At 43.2% G+C, this 23,448-nt stretch overlaps 1 protein-coding gene across 1 annotated transcript in view; it reads right to left on the bottom strand.

Moving 5' to 3' along the window:
* The window catches only part of GYS2 (glycogen synthase 2), a 730,647-nt gene that overhangs the window by 408,510 nt on the left and 298,689 nt on the right, over positions 1-23,448 (bottom strand). The window contains exon 4 of the mRNA XM_044087805.1: positions 6,185-6,370. Within this exon, the coding sequence (XP_043943740.1) occupies positions 6,185-6,370 (186 nt within the window). The remainder of the gene's footprint in view (positions 1-6,184; positions 6,371-23,448) is intronic.

Genomic DNA, 23,448 nt, shown 5'->3' with positions numbered 1-23,448 from the left:
TGGGAGGACATGCTGGACAAGCCACGCTGCTTCGCTAGAGAAACTGCTTGCAACTGTCACCCTTAGGCTTTCAAATACTGGCCAAGGCTCTTGCCACCCCCATAGTGCCTTTTTTAGGCAAGGCTCAAAAGGCAAACTCACTGCCGTAAATAACACAAGTAACAAAAAACTGAGGGTAATTCTACTCAATGCAAGAAGTTTAAACCACAAAATGCACACACTCGAGACACTCATCAGTATGGAGAAAATCAATATATGTGCAGTAACAGAAACCTGGTTTAAGGCTGCAGAGAGCACCCCGACACTACCAGGCTACAACTCATACCATACATTTCGGCCACAGAACCCAAACCGAAATACAAAAGGTGGGGGCGTATCCATATTCAAAGATACCCACACCTCCAGGTTAGTGGTACAGTACAATGCTTCAGAGATCATCCACGTGCAACTAAATGGGCAAAACTGCAATTCAAATTGTAGCTTGCTACAGATCACCCACCATGTCCCAAAACCCCCATTCCGTGTTTCTGGAAACGCTGGGAAACAAAGGTTCTACCAAACATCCTAATATTGGGTGATTTCAATTACCCAAACATTAACTGGGAGAACTACTCAAGTACTGACTCCCTTGCCCATTTCCTAGAATTTATAAACTCAAACGTCCTGGTTCAACTAGTCACTCCCACCAGAGGTGACAACATATTGGACCTGGTCATCACCAACATGGGTGACCAGTGTTCCACACCAGTCAACCCCCCGCTAGTTAGATTTGACCATAAAAAAAATCACTTTGGATATCCACATTCCACCCCCACCCCCGGACAGGAAAATCACCATGAAAAACTTTTCAAAAGCAAACTTCATGTTACTTAAGACAGAGGTGGAAAGTTTCAAAGCCCTCATACTGAAGGATAACGCTGTTCAAGCTGCAAAATCTTTTACTAATGCATTCTACAGGCACCTACAAGAATGCATGGATCGTGCCATCCCAAGCAAAACAAAGACTCACTCCAAGAAAAGGAAACCAGTCTGGTGGACTCCTGCCATAAACAAGCTATACAATAGGAGGAAACTAGTACAGAAATGAGTAAAATCCCAAGAAGGGAAGACATCCCTGATCAGTATCCGCAAGAAACTACGATCCTTCATAAAATCATCCAAGGTGAGCTTTGAAAAAAAAAATTGCCAAGGACTCCAAAGATAACCCCAAGGCATTCTTTAGCTATGTCAAGAATCTAAGTGGCAATGCTCAGATATGCTCGGAGTGCAAAATGGCACAAAATACACTGAACCGACAGATATCGCCAACATCCTGGCAGACAGGTTCAGCGCAAACTTCACCCCCCTCTCACCCCCAAAAGTGCCCATAACCATACCAGAAGAATGTAGAGTCACTGAAATCACAGACATTCAGGTTAAAACAGCCCTCTCTCCAAAGTCAAAAACACAGCATCAATGGGACCGGACAGTGTCCCAGGCTGTGTCCTACACAAACTCAAAGACAAACTAACCCCTAACCTAAAACACTGTTCAAACTCAGCCTCTCCACAGGCTACGTACCCATAGAGTGGTGAACAATGGTTATTCAGCTCCACAAAGGTTGAGTCACAACAGACCCCACGAACTATCACCCTATAAGCCTGACTAGCTTGGTCTGCAAGGCTATGGAGCGCATCATGGAACTCATTAACAGAGACATTGGGAACCTCCAAACAATGGATCCTACCCAGTTCCACTTTCCTAAGGGCAGATCATGGCTCCTGTACCTGGTGGACTTCTTTGAGACCATTACCAAGGCTATAGATGAGGGAAAGGTGGTACACACAGACTATCTATACCTCGATAAGGCCTTAAGACACCATTCCCCATTCTGGTATTATACATAAGCTCACCAGCCTGAACAAACCCTACATCACAAGATGGGTTGCCAACTGGCTCACGGACAGAACCCACATGGTGAGAGTTGCTAGAGCTAGGTCCACCTCTAAACCGGTTACAAGTGGCGTCCCCCAGGGCTCAGTCCTAGGACCCCTCCTGTTCGGCATATACTTCTCAGAGGTACAGGCAAGCACAGAAGGACTATGGCTGACCAAGTTAGCAAACTAGGGGCTATAATTGACTCTCCGGCTGACAGACATCCTCCAAAAGGGTCTCGCTGAGATGAATACCTGGTGTCAAAATCATGGCCTCAAGCTAAAAGTGCATAGTCATCCCCTTTGGAAAAAACAAAGTACCCACAAACTACCACATAGGTGGTAGTCCCCTAAATACTGAAGACAAGGGATCTGGGGACCCAAGTAGATGGTAATCTCACCTTTGATAATCACATTGCCAAAGTGGTCAGAAAATCCTTCTATGTGGCCCACATAATCACAAAAGGGTTCGCATCCAGATCAAAAGAGGTCATTGTGCCCCTCTACTCATCAGACCAATCAGAGTACAATACTCCATTTGGGATGTACCTTACAAGACACCTGCAACAGCTGGAAAGACCACAGAAGTACCTCACCAAGAGCATCACTGGCCTCAAACAGATACCCTATGCAGCTCGACTGAAGAAACTCCAGCTGTACTCTGTTGCATACCACCTACTCAGAGATGATCTCTGCCTGATGCTAGAAAACCCTTATCCCCTCAAGCTACACGCTCTAGGGATCTAAACCTCACCACAATAAATAGGACATGCTGGAGGGATAGATTCCTGTCCCAGAGACTTCTCATGCTTTGGAACAAGATCCCAGTCTACATTAGGCAGAGCTCCTCGCTAACACTCTTCAAAAGAAACACTGACCAGTGGATGGGAAACAGTTTACTCCGGGGATCACTTCAGTGGCTCTGCTGGACACAGGCAGAGGGAACTAATCTAAGGGGGTGGCGAAAGCCAACATTCTGGCTAGGCTTATAAATGCCTTTGGGCAGATAGCCTAATACCTACCTATAAACCTGTGTAGGTGCATGCGTGCGTGCATTTGCATGCGTGTGTGTGTATGTATTTGTATGTGTGTGTGTTAAAAGGAGAATAAAACAGGACTTGGGCCTAATCTCTTCACAGAATATTATACAACCTGGCAAAGCTGGACAAAGGGGCCTTGTCTTGACAGTAGTGGTAGTAGTAGTATCTACTGGATTCTGTACGCGGTAATTGAGCAGTCAAGATCATAGCTGCTTACATGATTTTTAGGAACTGTAGCAAAAAGCTAAGAAAAGTGAAAATTTAGGAAAGTGCAAATGGCAGTCAGTGAACTGCAGTAGGACACTAGTAAAGTGCTTTGCTACAGTTTAGCAAAGGTGTTTCAAGCAGCAAAGACCCATTAAGCAGATGGTTGCCTAGCATGAAGAACATTTCTTTGGGGTCAGCTTTTGAGGATGTTTTGGTAATCAACTTCAAACAGGGTGAGGGGGATACCAAAAGGGTGCATTGCCCAGGGCACCAACCATATAGAAAGCAACATAGTATGGTGGATGCAAATCTGTCAATACATCTGGCAAGTGTGTGAAACATGTTAATGTACAGAGAAAATCTTTCTAGATACAGTAGTATACCAAAACAGCACTCCACTGGGTCAAAGCTGGTTTGACAATGGTCAAATACAGTAGTCTGTCCCAGCCATATTTTACTCTAGGGGACAACGTAAAAAGGGAGAACCACTTTTAGTAGTGGTGACCATTCTACATGCTTATCCACTGAGAAAATAAAAGTCTATACAAATACAAAATTTAGTTTGACTTCAAGCTGTAGTGGTTAGCATTGCCGCCTCACAGCAAGAGGTTCTCTGGTTCGATCCTCGGCTGGGGTACCTTCTGTGCTGAGTCTGCATGTCCTCTCTGTGGTCGCGTGGGTTTCCTCCAGGTGCTCCGGTTTCCTCCCACATCCCAAAGACATGCTGCAGGTGGATTGGACGCTAAATAGGCCCTAGGTGTGAGTGTGTGCATGTGTGTGCCTTCTGTGGAAGGTTGGGCACCGGGCTGGCAACTCGACACTGTAAAACTCCACTGCCAATCATGAGCAGACAAGGTGATCTGCTGTGGCGACCTCTAACCGGGAAAAAGCCAAAAGAAGAAGAAGTTGTTTGACTTCAAGCTAGAATACAGCACTTCTATTTCTGTGGGGCGCTGCCACATTATTCAACTTATTAAAACACTAATGTGGCACTCAACTGTGAATCCATCCCCCTTAAGGGAATGCGCAAAAGGCTTTCCTTACATTTTCACGTTTAAGCATCCAGGTGGGAGAAATCAGTGCTACCATCTTTTCAGATTTTACCATACTGCAGACATTAGTATTGTGTGATCTAGTTTCCAGGAAAACATATGTAATGGCATGCTGTAAATGCAGTTCACCTGTAGACATTGTCTGACATACATAGGCCTGCCTCAGTTTAACAGAACACTAGCCATTAGCTGCCTCTAACAGTTTTCAGTACTGCAACTCCGACACCGTTCTTTGTGCTAAAAAAATCTTGCTCTTTCCCTAGATAGTCTTCTCACTGCTAAACAAATGCAAGTCATGACAGTATTAGCTGGCATTTCACTACCTGCCCAAATGCCCAAGGTAGCACTTTTACCAAAAGATTTTTTTTAGGAGAATTCATTGTATAAAGGTTTGCATGTCATCAGTTTTGATTATGCAGTTTGTCAGCAAAACAAGCCAGGCAAAAGGCTGACAAAACCACACCACACACCAAAACCAATTTGTATGTAATCATTAATATCCTAGTTAGGTGCTTTCATCCAAAAAGAACTTCATTGTGCCATGGGTTTTGTCATCCTTTTTCCTAGTTCTAGTTTACATTTGGCCGACTAGTCCCAAGTTTGGTTTTAAGCAAAACATACACCCACAGCTTTCAAAACAAAAATTCTCAGAATCGGAAAGCACAAACATTTGCAAGGCAATGATATACAAAGACAGACTTGCTTACTTTTAACACTTGGAATATTCAAGGTAAAAGCCTGGGGAACAGATCCTGAATCTGGGACTAAATTTTACCTATTGCTCTCTGCAAATATTAATGCAAGCTTGGAATTATATTGTGATTGAATGGAAATATTAAGAGGAATGGGACTGGCTAAACAGCTACACCAAATGAGACTAGAAGCTTGACAGAAGTCAGTTTTGTTGGTGGCTGTCAGGATACATATTTAGCCAACTTATCACAACAGCAGCCTTTGGAGATTTTTAAAAATATTACATGTCTAAGTTACTAACCCTTAAGCCTTTAGTGCATCTACCAACTTGGATTCATTAAAGATCACATGCAGAACAGGTAAGGAAGCTTATTTTTCAGTGTTAGGTTCAGTGTTTTGGGAAAAAATTCAACTTACTGGAATACTTTTCCCTTACTGCAAAGCACATAATTTTGTTTACATATCTGTCTCCCACACTTATTTTAAAGTGATACCACTATCACAGAGCATATTTTCTTTTTATCTAGTATAAATTGCAGTTACTGAAGTAGCACTGATTGTTTTTCCAGCTACATGCTTTAAAAGCATATTCATTGAATAAACTAAATTTTTGTTAAAATGTTCCTGTGTTGAACAGATGCAAACCTTCAACATTAAAACTAAATCTGGGGGAAACACGGAAAAAATACTGCAGACTTTCAATCATTAAATGTGTAGCAGTTAGTAGCAAAGCAGAAATTTCATCAAGCAACTAATCCACAGGCGAAATATTTTTAAAGGGAAATTACAACTTTTAAGAAAGCAAAATACTCAAAGATAAATGTTTAGGGAAATCACTTGTATGACCTTAACTGACATTTTGACAGAATGGAGAATCTCTGGAGATGCACCTTAATGTCTCAACTGTACATCAACCAGGGTTTGTTTTGTCTTACACACACCAATTGGTCAATTGATTTAATATCTTATAAAAGAAAGTGTGGCATGACTTTTTGGTGTTCGGCATCAGGTCTTAAATGCAGTGATGTTTCCCTTGTATCCCGGATATGCTCAGCTACAAATACCTTCAAAAAGGCATAACAGATATACAATCGGGGAATAGAGCAAATCCTGTACTGGATGCAACTCTCAAGTACCACATTGAAAACACACAACCAGCTGCAACACCCCTTAAATTCTTAAGTCACTGGAATTTACTACTGATGTGATTAAATTAGATACAGTTTAGCAAACAAGTCACTTATTACAGTCTGTGAAATCAGAGTGCAAGAAATAGTACCTTTCCAAGGTTGTTGTAGAAATCTATGTTGGCAGCACAAAGATACCTTCCAAGTAGGGTGGCATGAGTTGTGAACACTGTAGCAATGGGCAGTCTGTAAAACCGGGAGAGAATCAATCCTACTCCTGCCTGCCACTCATGGAAATGAGCAATAATGCGTGGCTGGTCTTTTAACTGTCCCAGTAGCTGAAATGTAAAACAAGAAAACTTAATTTGGGAAGTACTGACACAGGAACATTTTAAATATCCTTTCATGTACAATCAGAAACATTGGTCTATTAATACGTTCATAAGGGTTTAAATAAATTCTTATTTGACTGAAATAGTCTGACTGGGCTACTGCCCCTTTCCAGCAGATGCAGAGAAAGAAAAGCTACACAGTAGTTGGAATCAATTTCAGAAATACACAGGTTATCATGCAGGACATACACAGTGCTCCTGTCAGTTCATTAGTTTATAACATAGAAAAATAGAAACATTTTAAGAGCAACCTTTCAACACTTTCCCCTCTCCTTGCATGTGTACATGGTAAGCATGTTGGTGTGAAAAATCAAAAGCAGAGGTCTAGCAGATTGAATTAAGCAAAAATACCATATTAACTTTTAGCTAGAGATCACCATTTAGCACCAGATCCACCAACAAACAGCAAACGTAATGAGGGTCCTTAGCGACATCACACAGGTGAATGTTAAGATCACGACAACAACTCTGGGGCCAGGATGCACAATAGCAAGCAACATTATTCTACCTTCTACTCTCCAGAGAAGCAGGAGCCCAATGTACATCTATTTAAAGGAATCTGCGAATGACCCTGCAAATCAAGGAGTGAGGGATGGGTGGGGGTGCCCTTAACATTTTTTCATTAGTAGTTGCAGATGGAAAAATATCAATGAAATTAAACATTTTCATTAACTTTCAACATGGTTTGTGTTTTTATCATCTGCAAATATTACTCAAAAAGAAATTTAAACATTATGGATCAATTAAACCTCACATTATAAACCACAACTCTGAAACTGCTACTTTGCAAAAAAGGTATCTTAACATAGAACATGTGGGGTTAGTTTGCTGCCCCCCTTAACCCCCCAACTGTATGCAATCTATTATGAAAGGTTAAGTCTCATGTTTATTCTTCACAAAATGCATATTAAACTTGTAGTTTCTTCACAAACGAGTTAAAATGTTACATGTAAAAGGAAAAACAGATGCAGGATTACGCAAGAAATAGTTTCACACAAGTAGTAGCTTTATAAGTGTCTTACGTTTGTATGGACAGATAGTTGAAGGCAAAGTAAGAGTTGAAAGTTAAGGGATGTTCTGTTTTAAGTGTCAGATATCCATGGAAACCAGATCAACAGCACGCTCTGCCCTTCTCAGGCTGGGAGAGGAGTCCTTGCAAAGATGTCTTGAGTGTGTGCACACAGGTACCAAAAGTTGTAAGCCATTAAATCTTAAGCACAGGTGGTCTATGTTTTAAAAGACATACTGTCAAGCATTCACAAAGCTGTAAATCAAGGTTCAAAAAGAAATTTTAAAAAACTTTAAAAAGCTAAGTTGCGTCAAAGTTCTGCATGCATGAAACTGATGAGAAAAAAATACATAAATTAGATATTTTCTTCTCCTCTTTCAGACTGATCTGAAAATTAGTAGGCAGTCTCTTCAGCACTGTTTATGGAACAAAAGTCCTTTGCACATCCTGAAGCATTCTTGACTCAAGACAAAAAAATAAAACTATTTTTGAATTTTAACATTTGGTGCCATGACTTGGATTCTGAACTTTGATATTCCTGCAGGGCAGTGTGGGGGCCCCAAACAGAGAAATGTTGTGTGAATTTCATTTTGTATGGAACAGTCAGATTCGGACACCTAATTATAGCAGTTAACTATTCAGGGTGTGCAGACATGCTAGACTAAAAATGGGGAAAATGATTTGTGAATTTGTTTCACTTGGACAATTGCAGTTAAAGTGGAATGAGCGAGTAACTGTTTTGCTGAATGGAGTTTGCTTGTTAGGTATATGTAAAGTAAAAGGAAGAGGAACCCACAGTAAATAAGAAAAAAGTGCAAAATTAAGCACATACAACAGAAAATTAACACAGGGAGGTGCCTTGTGTTGAGGGCAGTACTACCAAGCATGCGAGATGTTTTGTGATCCTTAATGTAAGGCTGAAAGGAAAGAATTTAAAATCAAGCTGTGAGCCTACAACATGCTGGGACCTCGGGGGTGTGTGTGTGTGGATAAACACAAATTCAAGAGCCTACAGCATATGTTGGCACATAGGTGTGTGTGCTAGTAAAGTCTAAACCCATGGCATGTTGGCACGTAGGTGTGATTGTGTGAAAGTTCCCAGAGAGTCCGAAGAGTGGTTAGTTCTGGACAGAGTTATCTACTTGCCTCATTATCCCAATTGCAATGCTGCAGCTGTAAATTTTGAGCTCATGAATGAAAGCAAGGGGGTGCTGTGGGAAAAAGCTGATCTAAACTTTTCATCCGTCATTGCGCAATGACAAAATCTCTACCCTTTCATCCCTGAATGGTGTATGAATTGATGTAGCCATTTTTCTTTTCTGAATTACCAGGCTCTACAATAAGTCTTAATAGGAAAAATGGGAACAAAGTTGATCAGGCAGATCAAATCCCTGCAAAGGGAAGACCTACATAATTTCATGCATCATAATCATGGAAAGGAAAATTGTATGTATTTGAATGAATGGTTTCAGTTTACTTAAAAATGCTCTGGTGAAGAATTTCCATTAAATGAAATTTATGATAAAGATAAATTAGAGAATTTAAAGGGTATTTTGGGGGGAAAACAAGGTAAGTGGGAAACGGGCAGTATTTTATTGTTGGTATATTGAAGCTCTTAAAAGGAATCTGCATTAAGGGGATTACAGGATATTAATACAAAGTTGCTACAAACAGATGAAACCGGTTAAAAATTGGCAGTACAGACCAGGAAAAAGGGATTCCTTTATCCTGTCTTGGCGGGTTTGGGGGGAAAAAAAAAAACTCCAACTACCACCACAACAATGACTACCACAACGACAACATATGGCCAAAAAGCAGAGAATTCAGAAGAGGATAATCTTCTAGTAGATACTGCATCCTCCTCCCATATTTATCGGTACAGGTGGCTCTGGTACAAACTTCTGCTGCTTCAGACCCCTGCATTTCAGATAACTGTCTAGTGGACACCAGGTCAGCACAGCACTGTTGCATCTCAACCTAGTTCCCCTGTTCCACACTCATCTTAAGAACAGACATCTGCAGTCTGAAAGGTTTTTTTTATTTACATCAAGCCTCTACCTCACCAACAGGAACACTAGCATTTAAATACACCAGCAGCTCACCATAAACAAACACTCAACAGGGCAAGGCAAGAGGTTTCCTCTGGACAGGATCTTTTGGCACCTCTTAGAAAAATATTGCAGGCTAATAGAGAGCTTGTTCATTGCCTTTGGATCTCTGATTATTTGCATACCAAGTCCAAACATTTTCTAAATATTAGAGAAGATCCACTAAGGTTTGAGGAATTAAAAACTTAATGTTATAATCCTACTTTAACAGATTTAAGCAAGTTGCTTCTGGTAGCCACTTCAGATGAAATAAGACAACAGTTACTTGAAAAGGCTGAAACAGATTTTACTCTCACAGGGAATGGACAAAGCCAAAACGACAGCATGGTTACAAAAAATTACACAAGTGTCAAGTTAGGACAGATTGGTCTAAGATACAGGCATGTAAACAAAATAAAGGGGACGCCCCTGCACAGAGTTGTCTTAAAGCAGCATTTGCTAAACATCCAGGGATACCAGATCCAGAAGAGCAAGCTAAACCAGCAATCACAGCTGCTTTTGTGCAGGGTCTGCAAGCTCCTCTACAAAATCAAAAAGCAAGTGCTTATAGACTAGCAGGGAAAAGACCAAGTCCTTAAGTGCTTCAAATCACTGTACTGCAATTTCAGGAAACATGGAGAAAGGATACAGAGGATAAGCGGTCAACTTTGCAAATAAGACAATTAAAAGCACCAAGGGGACGAAGCAGAGGGCAGGGGAAGGGGGCCTGGAATTGCTAGTGAATGTAGTAAGAGTGCCGGTCGAGAGGAAAAAGGTGCAGCTGGATGGCAACAATGAAATGGCAGTGCTCCCCTGCCTCATCTGATGGATCTTGCTTCAACTGTTGTGAAGCAGGACACTAGAGAGAAGGCCAACACAGGCAAATGCAGGGTCTCTCTCCATTTGGACTGAATGGCAGCCAAATTATAACAATGGTACACTTCCCTCCACCTCCTCAAATTAGGAGGAGTCAGTAATTACTGTACTATGAAAAAACAAAAAAATAAATCTTGATCCTCTGCTGTCAATAGATCAAAAGGGACCCTATGTTAAAGCAGAAATAAATTCAAAGAAAAATTCCTTTCCTGGTGGACACGAGCCACTAGGTATGTATTAAAAGTTACCTCAGATGATAGATACAAGTATCAAAACAAAGTAAAGGCAGTTAAAAAATGCTACTGTTGCATACCCTTTTTCAGAACCTATACCCATTTCTTTAGGGTATATTAAAAAAAAAGGCATTATTTTCTAGAGTACTACTACACTGGTAAATTTGCTAGGGAGAGACCCGTTATAAAAATGGGGGGGGGGGGTCTATATAACAGTTGAACATTTACAATTTCGAACGACATATGGTCAAGACCATATGTTCGAACTTGTAAATGTTCGAGCATGTGAATGGAAATCTCCATAAGCGAAGGTTTCCATTCACTTCACTGTGGTGCAGTCTAGGAGTTGGTATATTTAAGTAGCAGGGGGTGTGTGTGGGGGGGGGGGGGTGCAGGGTACTTGCATAAACAAGTTTTACATTTTTCCGGTGTTTTTTTTTTTTTTATAAGCTAGTCGAAGTTCCTTGACTTTGGACATATGCGTTCGAACATATGTCAGTCGAAGTTACGGCACTTTGACTACGTGATATAGACCCAAACTGGGTTATACCATTTACTGCAAACCAGAAGGGGTGTAGTTGGATGTTGCAACAGAATCGGGGGGGGGGTTTGGCAGAAGCTGAGGAACAGCCTGTTAAAGGAATACAGCCAGCTGAAAAACTGCTGCAGCAGGTACCTGCTAACTTATGGGCTAAACATGCTAATGAAGTAGGTATATTAAAATCTGCATAACCAGTAAAAATAAAAATGAATCCATCCAAACCTCTCCCTAGAGTTATGCATTATCCACCGACAATGAAAGCAGAGTAGGGATTCAAACCTCTAAGTCAGTTCTTGATGCAACAAGAAAGTGCCAGCTAAAGCCCCTGTAATACTCATTTTCCTTGGGAAGAAAAAGGAAAGGATGCTTGCAGGTCTGCGCAAGATTTGACGGCTGTAAACAATGCATTACTAACTTTTCCTGTGGTTCCAAATCCAGCAACAATACTGAATGGCATACCTACAGCATTTTTTTGTGATGCATCTGTGTTCAGCATTCTTTTCTATACTAATCCACCCCGAAAGTCAGCTTTTGTTCACCTTTACTTACAAGGGACAGTAGTATTCATGGACAGTTAACACAGGGATACACTGAATCTCCATTATTTTCTCATACTAAAAAAAAATTTGGACGATGTGACATTTCCAGGTGGGTCTGTGTTAGTGCAATATGTAGATTTACTAACAGCATCTCATTCTTTTCAGCAGTGTTAGAAGGATACCCTACATATTTTAACTATCCTTGCAGAAAAAAAAAAGACAAGGTGTCAAGAAAAAAATTACAGCTATGGTTACCTCAGAGACTTTATCTTGGTCATTTAATATCTCAGGGTAGCAGGCAGATGTTACCATCTTGTACGGAGGTAAAAGCTAAGGCCTCACCTCCAAATACTCAGCATCAGCTTAGATCTTTTTTTAGGTATGACAGGATATTGCAGACAGTGGATTTCTAACTATGCATAAATTGCTAACCCTTTGATAAATCTTTTAAAACAGGCTACACCAGGGCCCCTCCCTTAGGATACTGAAGAAAAATTTCAGAATTTAAAGGAAGCTTTAGCTACTGCCCACCCCTCATTCTGTACCATCTCTCTTACTTAAAATGAGAACTTAACCCCTCTCGACAGCACGTCTAAATATGAACTTGCACTTCTCTCCAATCCATCTATTTCTCTCGTAAACTGTCATGTTCTAAATCCTGCATCTTTGTTAGCTACTGCTGAGGATGATAAAGAGCACGTGTGTGTGGTGTGTGTGGTATGTGACTAATCTGCTTTCTGCTAGGAACGACATGACACAACATTCCTATACCAAACAACGAACTGCACCTATTTGTGGATGGTTCCTGTGAAAGATGGAAATTAAAATTTGGCTGCAGGAATATCTGTCTGCACCAGTAATGATGTTTTGCTTCAAAGGTTAGAGGGTGTATATTTTGCCCAGATAGCATTAGTGGCTTTATAAAGAGCTTGTGAGTTACCCCAAAACAAGTCTGTTAATACATTTACTGACAGCAGGTATGCCTTTGGCATCGTACATGATTTTGGGCATCTTTGAAAACAGAGGGGATTTTTCACTTCAGCAAGAACTCCTATTAAAAATTCTATGTCAATGCTCTTTTGTTACATAAAGCAGTAGTCAAATGTAATGCCTATCGAAAGGGTGTAGATACTGCTTCAAAGGAAAATAATTTGGTAGATCAAGCTGCTAAACAAGTTGTAGAAGGACTTTGTGCAAATTTACATGTGAAGTTATTGCAAGACTAAAAGCGATGACGTGCTTGATCATGACAAAGCATCAGCTTTCCAAGCTGAAGCATCACAAGGAGAAGTTCAGAGATGGCTTAAGGACGGATGCATCAAATCCATCAATTGGTTAGACAGACATCTGGACAGACGACTGGTGGTGCCTACCTCCTTGATACCTGCATGGGCTGGTGTAAACTATGTGCTCTTAAAAGGTAAGGTAAGACAGCATTATTTAATCAAACTACCTGAAGTTGGTATGCCCCTCATGTCTCCTCTGATACTTCAGTATTTTAACTGTAGTGTGTTTAAAACAGTGATAGCAAAAACTTTAGCATTAAAGTTGCATGCTTACCACCTCCTTGGGGACTTTTTGTTAATGTGCAGCTGGACTTTGTCCAGATGCTAAAGCTCCATAATTTACAAGTAATATTGGTGGTGGTTTGCATGTTTTCTTCATGACTGGAAGCTTACCCATGTCATAAGGAAGATTCCATAACAGTTGCTAAACTTGTATTTGAATTTATACCTAGATTTGGTGTACCTTGTGCTATCAATAGTAATCGGCAAACTCAATTTAACAATTCCCTGACTAGAGAGCTATGCAAGATTTTTAATACTAAGTTGAGTCTTCACTGTCCCAACTATCCAGTCATCTGGACGGATAGTCAATATGACCCTTAAAAATAAGATGTCGAAGATTTGTGCCAAGACGAACATTAAACGGCCAGAGGCACTTCCCGTAGTACTGAGTAAGTGAAGTACATGGAGACTGAGCCCCTATGAGCTATTAATGGGAGGCCGATGTTCTTTCCAGCTACTCCCAGTGTCAAATAAATTAACTGTCAACAGATGAGGTAGTGTCTTACTGCACAAAACAGTTATGTACTCACCATAACGATCGATGTATGTGGTCCATCTCGCCTACATTCTTTACTCACTGGTTCGGACCCGAGAATCTGCTCCGACTCTGCCAACTACTTCTCTAGCATGAAGTCTCTAATTGGCTGGGCTAACCCGGTATCCCAAGATGCACCTCGCCCTAGCCCCAGATCTTGTTTGCAACCATACCAATCATAACCCATGCATAACCAACACTGGAAGGAATTCCAGCCAAGAAAGAAAAGGCAACTGACCTTGAAGGGTTCACAGAACCAATGTTCCTCCAAATCCTCTAGGAAGGGGGTAGGTGGGAGGGTACGCAAGAATGTAGGTGAGATTGACCACAAACATCGATCGTTATGGTGAGTACATAACTGATGTTATGTGGTCCTATCTTGCCTCCATTCTTTACTCACGGGACAGCGTCCCCAGCACCTCTATCCTGGGAGGCTCATAGAAAGATACTCCTGAGAACCGTGGAACCAAAGGAAGCATGGCCCCTAGAAGCCACGTCCAGCTTGTAATGAGTGATAAAGGTGTGAGGAGAGGCCCAGGTGGCTGCAGCACAAATATCATCCAGTGAAAGCCTGGCATGGAAAGCTATCGATGTGGACATTGCCCTGGAAGAGTGAGCTCTGATGGGAAAAGGTAAACTTCTGCCTGATGCAGAGTAGATGAAGGAAATACAATATTTAATCCATTTGGAAATTGTGCACTTGGAAACAGGACAACCTGTTCTGTTCTCTGAAAAGGACACAAACAGCTGATCAGACTTCCTAACCTGTTTAGTCCTTTGTAAATAGAACCTCAATTGCCTGTGCACATCCAACTGATGGAATCTGCACTCTGCTTTATTGGAAAAATTTGGGAAGAACACTGGTAACTCGATAGATTGATGGAGATCAACAGTGGATGACACCTTTGGAAGGATGGGTTAAGTCTCAGGTGAAACTCTGTCCTTATGAAAGGTCAAATACGGAGGTTTAATGGACAGAGCTTGAAGTTCTGATACTCTTCTGGCCGATGTAATGGCCATCAGAAACGCCGTTTTCCAAGATAAAAATTTCAGTTCACAGGTGGCAGCTGGTTCAAAGGGTGAAGTGATGGCTTGTAGCACAAGGTTTAGGTCCCATGGCATGACGGGCTCTGACACAGGAGGGCGGAGTAGCCAAGCGCCTTTCAAGAAGGCCTTGCATAGTTTATGACCCATAAGAGAGGGTTCGTAAGATGTATGGAAATTGGAGATTGCAGCCAATTGCACTTTAATGGTAGCGGGTGCAGAGCCCTGATGGAAAAGCATGGCTAAAAAATCTAAAACCGATGGAATTGGGGCAGTGAAGGGGTCCAAACCTTGGGCCTGAGCCCAAATGGAGAATCTCTTCCATTTGCTGGAGTAAGTTTTCCTGGTAGAAGACTTATGAGATTAAGACAAGATGTGTACCACCTCCTGTGAAAAGGAATGCTGTCTAACTAGTGATGGAAGTGGAGTAGCCAGGCTGTCAGCCTGAGGGTTCGCAGTGATGGATGGAGCTGGCCTGACATGTGAGTCAGGAGGTCTGGCACTGGGTCCAGAGTCCAAGGACCATCTACTGCATAGTTCTGAAGAAAGGGGAACCATACTTGTCGAGGCCAGTGTGGAGCAATAAGGGTCATCCTACTTCCCAAGGATATGGCTTTCTGAATCACTCTTGGTAACAGAGGAAACTGAGAGAAAGCATAGACCAGACCGGGAGGCCAATCGTGGGCTAGAGCGTCCGTGGGGGGGGGGGGGGGATCAGTGTGAAGTACTCGCTGCATTTGGCATTGAGGGTACTGGCAAAGAGATCGCAGTGAGGCTGACCCCACCTGTTGAAAATTTGAACCGGCACTCGGTTGTTCAGGGACCACTTGTAAGGCATCAGAATAGCTCTGCTCAGCCTGTCCGCTATCACATTGGACTTTCCCGGAATGTGCATTGCCATTAAGAACCGTTGGGAAGATACTGCCCAATGCCACACCCGCATGGCCTCTCTGCAGAGGGGATAAGACTTGGCTCCCTCTTGCTTGTTCAGGTACCACACTACGGACATGTTGTCCGAGTGAATCGCAATAGTTCCCAGAGGCAGAGTCTTGGAGTGCTCACAACGCTAGAAACACTGCTCTCATCTCCAGAACACTGATGTGCAGATGTACCTCGTGATCTTGCCACATGCCTTGGACCGTCCTGCCAAGATAATGCCCCCCCACCCCATTTGGGAGGCATCCGTGGTCACTGGAGACATAGGAATCAAGCTCATCCCTTTGTCCAGATTGGCGGAACGTAGCCACCAGCGGAGGTCCTGTTTGCACCGTTCCGTGAGGAGTATCAGGTGGGAAAGAGGAAGTTTCTGAAATGACCACTGGGCGGAAAGGAGCCATTGCAGAATCCGCATATGTAACCTGGCCAGAGGCACCAGCATGATGGTGGCAGCCATGGAGCCCAACAGTTGGAGAACTACCCTGGCTTGAACTCTTGAGGGGCAACAGTGCATGGATCTGGGTCTGCAGGACTCATTCTCTCTTGTGGCAGAAAAGCTCGCATCTGAATAGAGTCTAGCTCTGCGCCTATAAAGACAACACGCTGTGAGGGCAGCAAGGCAGACTTTTCCCAGTTTAAAGTAATTCCTAATTGTTGACAGTGCTATGGTAGTCTCCCTGGCCTGAATGAGCAGATGCCTGGTGGGGGCGGTGAGAAGCCAGTCATCCAGATACGGAAACACCTGGAATCCCTGACGTCTCAGGTGAGCTGTCACCACTGTCAAACACTTGGTGAACACCCTGGGGGCTGTGGTGAGCCCAAAGGGCAGGGCACGAAACTGGAAGTGACTGGCTCCCAGCCGGAAGCGTAAGTGACTCCTGGATGCCTTGTCCATCTTGATGTGGTAGTAGGCATCCTTGAGATTGATGGAGCACATCCATACTCCTTTTTCCAGCAATGGAAAAATGGACTGAAACGTGACCATTTGGAACTTGGACTTCAGAACGTAGTGATTCAGTCGACTGAGATCCAGAATGGGTCTCAGGTCCCCTGTTCTTTTCGGCACCAAAGAGTGTCTTGAGTAAGTTCCTGATCCGATATGGTCGGAGGGGACTGGTTGGAGGATTCCTTTTTCTAGCAGCTTTGTAACTTCTAGTGCTGCTTGATCCCATTGACTGGGTGGGACGTCCGGGATTCTTCTGACTGGAGGGGGTGTTGATACAAAGGGAATAGCATAACCTCAGGTAACTATTCGAAGGGGGGTGTTGATACAAAGGGAATAGCGTAACCTCTGGTAACTATTCGAAGCAACCAACAATCCTGGGTGATGCTTTCCCAGGCTTCCGGATGCAACGAAATTCGGCCCCCAACTGGCTCTGGAACAGCACAGTCGGGCAACACCTCAGGAGCACTGGAAGGAAGATCCGCGAAAGGAATCACAGTCTCCCGAGATGCAGTGGCCTCCTCTGCCTCTAGGATGGCATCTTCCAGAATTATTTCCCCCTCCTCTGCCCCTGGAGGGGGACTCACCTTGAGCTGAAGGGAAAGGCCTCAGAGACCTCTTGAACCACATTTTCCCCCCTCTCTGAGCCTTGGGGTAAGGCCTAGAAGGGAGAGAAAAACAGGCCCCTACGGCAGATAGCGTCTTACCTTCCTGCTCGCATCTGGTGAGGGTGTCTCACTTTGGTCCTGAAAAGAGAGGACCCATCAAAGGGGGCATCAGTGAAGGAAAACAAAGGCCTCTGCGAAATGACACAGGCGCATCCAGGCTTGCCTGAGAGCCACACCTGAGCTAGCTGCCCTACTCGCACCTTCAGCTGCATAAGATATGAGCCTCATGGACGAGTTGACAATGGAACCAAGGGTAGACAACTGGGCGTTAACAGTTTGCGTTACCGCCTCAGGCATGTTACCAGTCAGAGTATCTCCTAGCTCCTTAAGGAGATCTCTTTGGAGCCGAGTGAAATGACAAAGGTAATTCAGCGACCGCAAAGGTAAAGGTCACCAAAGACAGGGTAAGCTTCCCATAACGATCCATACTCCTGGACTCATTAGGAGGATGGATGGAAGAAGAAGCCTCTGCAACTTCCTGCTGAGTGGCTGCCGCCACCACCAAGGCATCTACCAAAACCACTTTGGTCAGGAACTCTTTCCCCGGGGGAGCAGAAAGGAACTTATTTGGACATCTGGGCACCAGTTCCACGGAATCAGGGTTCTCCCACACCCTTCAACAAATCAAATCCAGGAGTTCGAAGGGTGGAGACACCCAGGAGGCAGAGGGTTGAGCTCCTAAGGCCTTGAGGAATACAGACTCCTCAGAGGGGGTCTTGTAAGGCCAGTCACCTCTCTGCCTCAAAATCTCCAGGATGTTTGAGAAATAGACATCGGAGGATGACTTGGGGGACCCCTCTGACTCCTCGAAGTCGGTATCAGAGGTGAGGGACTTGTCCTGGGAGTCTATGTGCTTCCTCTTGCACAACTTCTTTCTGGGGGGCTCCTCAGGCACCAATTCTGAGGGGCCCTCAGAAAGTAGGGGACCGCTCAAGGGGGTATCCCCAGACATTCGGGCTCTGCCATCCACAGATAGGGGGGGTGTCAGAGGCTCTAGCCGGGGTGTATGGGGACAGAGTGACTGATCCAGGTGATGTGACTGACTATCTAGCCAGTACACTCCTCATGGCCTCGAAGGCAGGTCCCCCTGAATCAGAGGACAGACCCGTCTCAGAGACCACGACAGGAGTCGAGATTCCCCGAGCTGATGCACTGAGAGGGAGACTGAACCGACAGGAGTCCCGAGGTATCCCCCTCGGGTCTGACTGAGGAAACCGTACCGAAACCAGAGGACGGAACAGACATGGTTGGAGCAGACGCCGGCTCCGACAGACTCACCCGGGGTATCTGAGCCGACACAAGGACATCACTCGGTGCGGGGCACTCCGGCTCCGATGACACATGGGTGCTCGGAGGAGGAATCATCGGTACCAGGACAGGGACTGGCTCCGGAGCAGACTGGGTCAGAGCTGAAAAAAGTTTTGCCAACACTGGCGACTGCAGAAGCCTCTGGACCACCCTACCCACATCCAAATCAGACAGCCTAGAGGATTTGGAAGAAATGAGATCGGGATCTCCTACCTGGAGACTCATGCCTGACACTGGGTGACAACAGATACCTCCTGCGGCCCAGAGGGCAATGGAGCCGAGGAGGTATCCATAATTGACACTTTCTCCTGCGGCCCCGAGGACAATGGAGCAGAGGAGGAAGTATCCACTTGAACCTTCTCCAAAGGCTCCGAAGAGGCAGACAGAGCCGGAGATCTTTACTTGGCCTTAGCAGGCTTAGATTTAGCACCAGAAGACGAAGAAGAATCTAAGGCCTCCTCAAAGGAAGGCTTAATCAGACCCTTCAAAATTGGTTTATTTTTACTTTCCTGCAGTACCCTAGGGCTAAACACGTGGCAAAAACTGCAGGACTCTTGTAGGTGAACACCCAGACAAACACAGATGGAATGCCCATCGGTAATGGGCATTTTGTAGCCACATTTGGTACACTTCTTAAGCCAGGAGGGTTTATGTTCTTTCTGCTCTTTAGACATAACAACCGCACAACACTCAGCCGACAGAGAAAACACAAGAGGAAGGCAGGAAAAAATCAGAACACACTAGCGCCAAGTAAACTAAGTTAAACGTTTCTTGGAGGGAAAACTACGCACAACTCAAAGCACCAGTACAAATTACAAGGGGACAACACTGGAGAGGACTAGGTCCTCTAACTTAAACGGGCCTAGCCCGCGAAACAGAGGGATACCACAAGCACACAAAGTCCTCACAAAAAATTCACAAGAACTAGTCACAAAAGAGAGTAGCTATTAAAATAGCTTTTGCAATACAACTGACTACTAAATACTTAGAAAAGTATTTGAAAGGGGTACTTAGCTACAGCCAAGCAAGACCACATCCTAACTCTACGAGCAGCAAACGAGATCTGGGGCTAGGGCGAGGTGCATCTTGGGATTCAGGGTTAGCCCAGCCAATTAGAGACTTCATGCTAGAGAAATAGTTGGCAGAGTCGGAGCAGATTCTCTGCTCCGAACCCGTGAGTAAAGAATGGAGGCGAGATAGGACCACATAACCATTAATTTCTTGCAGCAGTGACCGAACTGTACAAGAAGTTCTTCAACCTCCTGACCAGCCCTGCCACTAACTACAGCCCAGTGACTGGGTTTATGATAAAACTGAGTTGTTGTGTCTTTTGGCTTTTCCCGGTTAGGGGTCGCCACAGCGGAACTCTGGTCTGCTAATGATTGGCAGTAGATTTTTACGTGCCAAGTTGCCAGCTCTGACACACAACCTTCAACGAAGGTACGCCCATTCACACACGTCTCCACACAGAAGACGCTTTAGCTGAGAATTGAACAGGACATCTTACTATGAGGAAACAATGAAGTAGAAAGGCTCCTTACAGGTCCTACTCACCACTAATACTGCAGTTCGCGGTGCAGGACTATCAACTTGAATATATTCATCACATCGTAAGAGCGGTCATGGGGAAACCTCGGATGAATCATCTTTGCAAGAGCAGAAGATCGAAGTGCAAGAATGAACCATCTACCCCAATGAAGTATTAGAGAGAGAAACTCAGAGGACGGTCCATGATGAATCCAGTAACTGGTACTGTTACTTTGTTTTTGTTGCAGTTTCCATTTATCAACTGGTCAAGAGAAAATGATGTCCTGTTGGTTGACAGTATGCTGTGGACTTAAATGTGACAAACTTGTTGGGTGTGCTCCTATATACTGTGTCATTCTAAGGTAGGGATTCCCAGGATTCCAATCCCTGCATCTAAAGTGACATTTAAAATAATTTAAGTGACATTAATCTAATGTGGCACGTGACTGGCTTTTCAAAGGTAGTTTCTCCAACTTACAACCATAAATCATGGAGACATGTTATACCAGAAATGGAACTCTACCACTGGGAACCAGCAAATGCAATGGCACTAGACATGCAACTCTGTTGAACTCTTTACACCTAAAACACTAACTGGGGGGCATGGCATGGGCATGATAGAGGATAGTTACTACATTTGCAGTGATCATGCCTACCCCCCCCCCCCTTAGTTGCCTACAAACTGGTCCAGATGTTTTGTGGACTATATCACTCCTGCTATTCACTCAGAACCCTCCAGTAGGCCAACTGAAAAATAAATGAAAATACTTGCTCTGCCCGTGAATTGCTCAGTCTTTACTCCTGGGTATGGAATGCAAAGGGCAATGCTCACGAGGTCAGGGATTGCTAAAATTTTTCAGGAGGTAGCAAACCATACTTCACATCACATCAAGGTGGCAGATTGAAAAATGACTGAAATTCAACCTGTGGCATTACAAAATTTGCTGGCACTTGACAATGCTAGCTGCTGGGGGGGGGGTGTCTTGTGCCCTAATAGGAAGTCACTGCTGTTTCTATATTAGTGAATATCATGATGAAAAAGAAAAAAGTTAACCAACTTCATAGAGCAAACAGCCAAGGATCTGGACAGTACAGCCAAACAGTGGACACTTTTGGATGGCTGGGCAGTACATTTGGTAAGCTGGGAACTAATATATTACAAGGCATCATTGCAATAATTGGCATTCTTTTAGTTTTAATTTCCGTTTTAAAGGCTGTGATTACAAAATGCTTAATCTTAACCTGCACAAGTAATGCCACTTATAAAACCATTCAACGATGAACAAATTATTAAAATATGCTTTGGCATTGTAATATTCATTATCTTTATCAAATTAAGAAATATATCAATTGTCAGAGGGGATTGTTATGGAAGGTTATCAAGTCTCATGTTTATTCTTCACGAAATGCATATTAACTTGTAGTTTCTTCACAAATGAGTCAAGCAAAATGTTTATGCCAAAGAAAAAACAGATGCATGATTATGCAAGATCGTCTCACATTAGTAGCTTTATATTTCAAGTGTTTTACAATTGTATTCTCTCGCTTTGTACCAACAGATAGTTGAAGGCAAAGTGCTGAAGTTAAGGGATGTTGTGTTTTAAAAGTGTCAGATATCCGGGGAAACCAGATTAATAGTACGTTCTGGCTTCTCAGGCTGGATGAAGTCGTCCTTGCAAGATGTCAGAGATAGCAGGTACTGCTACCAAATGTAAAGTTGCAAGCCGATATATCTTGAGCACAGCTGGTCTCGGTTTTAAAAGCCATATTGTCAAGTGTTCACGTGAAGCTCTAACAGAGAATCATAAGGACAAAATATTTAAAAATGTTTTGTTAAAAGCTATGTAATGTCAAAGTTCTGCATGCATGAAATTGATAAAATATATAAACGAGATATTTTACTCTATTCTTTGAGACTGATCTGAAAATATTAGTAGGCAGTCTCCCAGTGCTATTTATGGAATAAACATGTACTTTGCACATCCCGAAGCTTTATTCTTGACTCAAGACTAGAAGGTCAAACTCTTATTTCTTAACTTTAACAGAGGGAAAAAGTACAAAAGATGGTGAAAGCAGCAGCATCACTTGCGCATTCAGGTAATGGCGATACTTCGACTCAAGTACGAACCTTTGGCATGTACAAAATTACCATGAAAAGCAACTTTACTTTTAAAACCTTTATTGATGAGCACAAAATTTGCAACATGACAAGCTCTCATATTTCACTGCAAGAAAATTGCTAAACATTTTCTTATGATGAGAAAAAAAACTTAAAGAAAAATCCCCTTATATGCTGCCACTCGTGCTATGATGGCACTTCCAGGTAGCACTTGAAAAATTGATTGTTGCTTACAAGATGTCTCAATATACATGCCTTAAAAATCCACTAAAGCCAAACAAATTACAAATCTTTAGGTCAGGAAGAAACCAGATTTGGAACTAGTCCACAAAAATACTACACATTTTGATGGAAAGAAAATGGCCAATATCCTAGCGAACATATTTAGTGCAAAATTTTACTGCCCAAAGTTATAGCAATGCCACAGATCCCACACTCCCAACCGCTACCTTTAAATTACTATTTAAGTTTTCTCAGCACATCTCATCCGTGTGCCCCAGTAATATACTAGGTTATCTGATGTCAAACATGACCTCTCTAAACCCCAAGTGCCCCAGGGTTCTGCACTGAGACTGCCCCGGTTTGGCATCTACTTCTCTGAAGGAAAAAACAAAATACTAATGGGATGTGTAGAGGATAGTTTGCAGAGTAGTCATTAAATCCCCAAATGGCTTGGCCATCTTGCAGGAAGGTTGTCCTGCATAAATAAATGCTAACGTAGTGGACAAACAAAATGCCAAAAAAATGCATTGTATCCTTTGGGATGTCATATACCCCAAGAAACTATCACAGTGACAATATGCCACTAAGAGTTGCCCCAGTTGTCCAGGATTTGGAAACTTGGACAGTGACCTACCTTTCACTCAACACATCATATGTCATAAGTCCTTCTATATTGCACAGCTTATAAATAGAGGTACTGCATCTAGAGAAGGCACCGTCTCCCTTTAGTCAGCCCTCATTAGGGCAACTGGAGTATAATGCCCCTTATGGTATATCAAGACATATGCAACTGGAATGCCACAGATGCAGCTTACTAAAAAAAGGGCAAGGCCTAAACAATATGTCCTACATGGACTGACTCAAAGCCT

The sequence above is a fragment of the Protopterus annectens genome, chromosome 11.part0 (genome assembly GCF_019279795.1).
Source record: "Protopterus annectens isolate FY-2018-M chromosome 11.part0, PAN1.0, whole genome shotgun sequence".
NCBI lineage: Eukaryota > Metazoa > Chordata > Ceratodontiformes > Protopteridae > Protopterus > Protopterus annectens.
The sequence above is the reverse complement of the archived record's forward strand: the minus strand, read 5'-3'. Positions and strand labels throughout refer to the sequence as shown.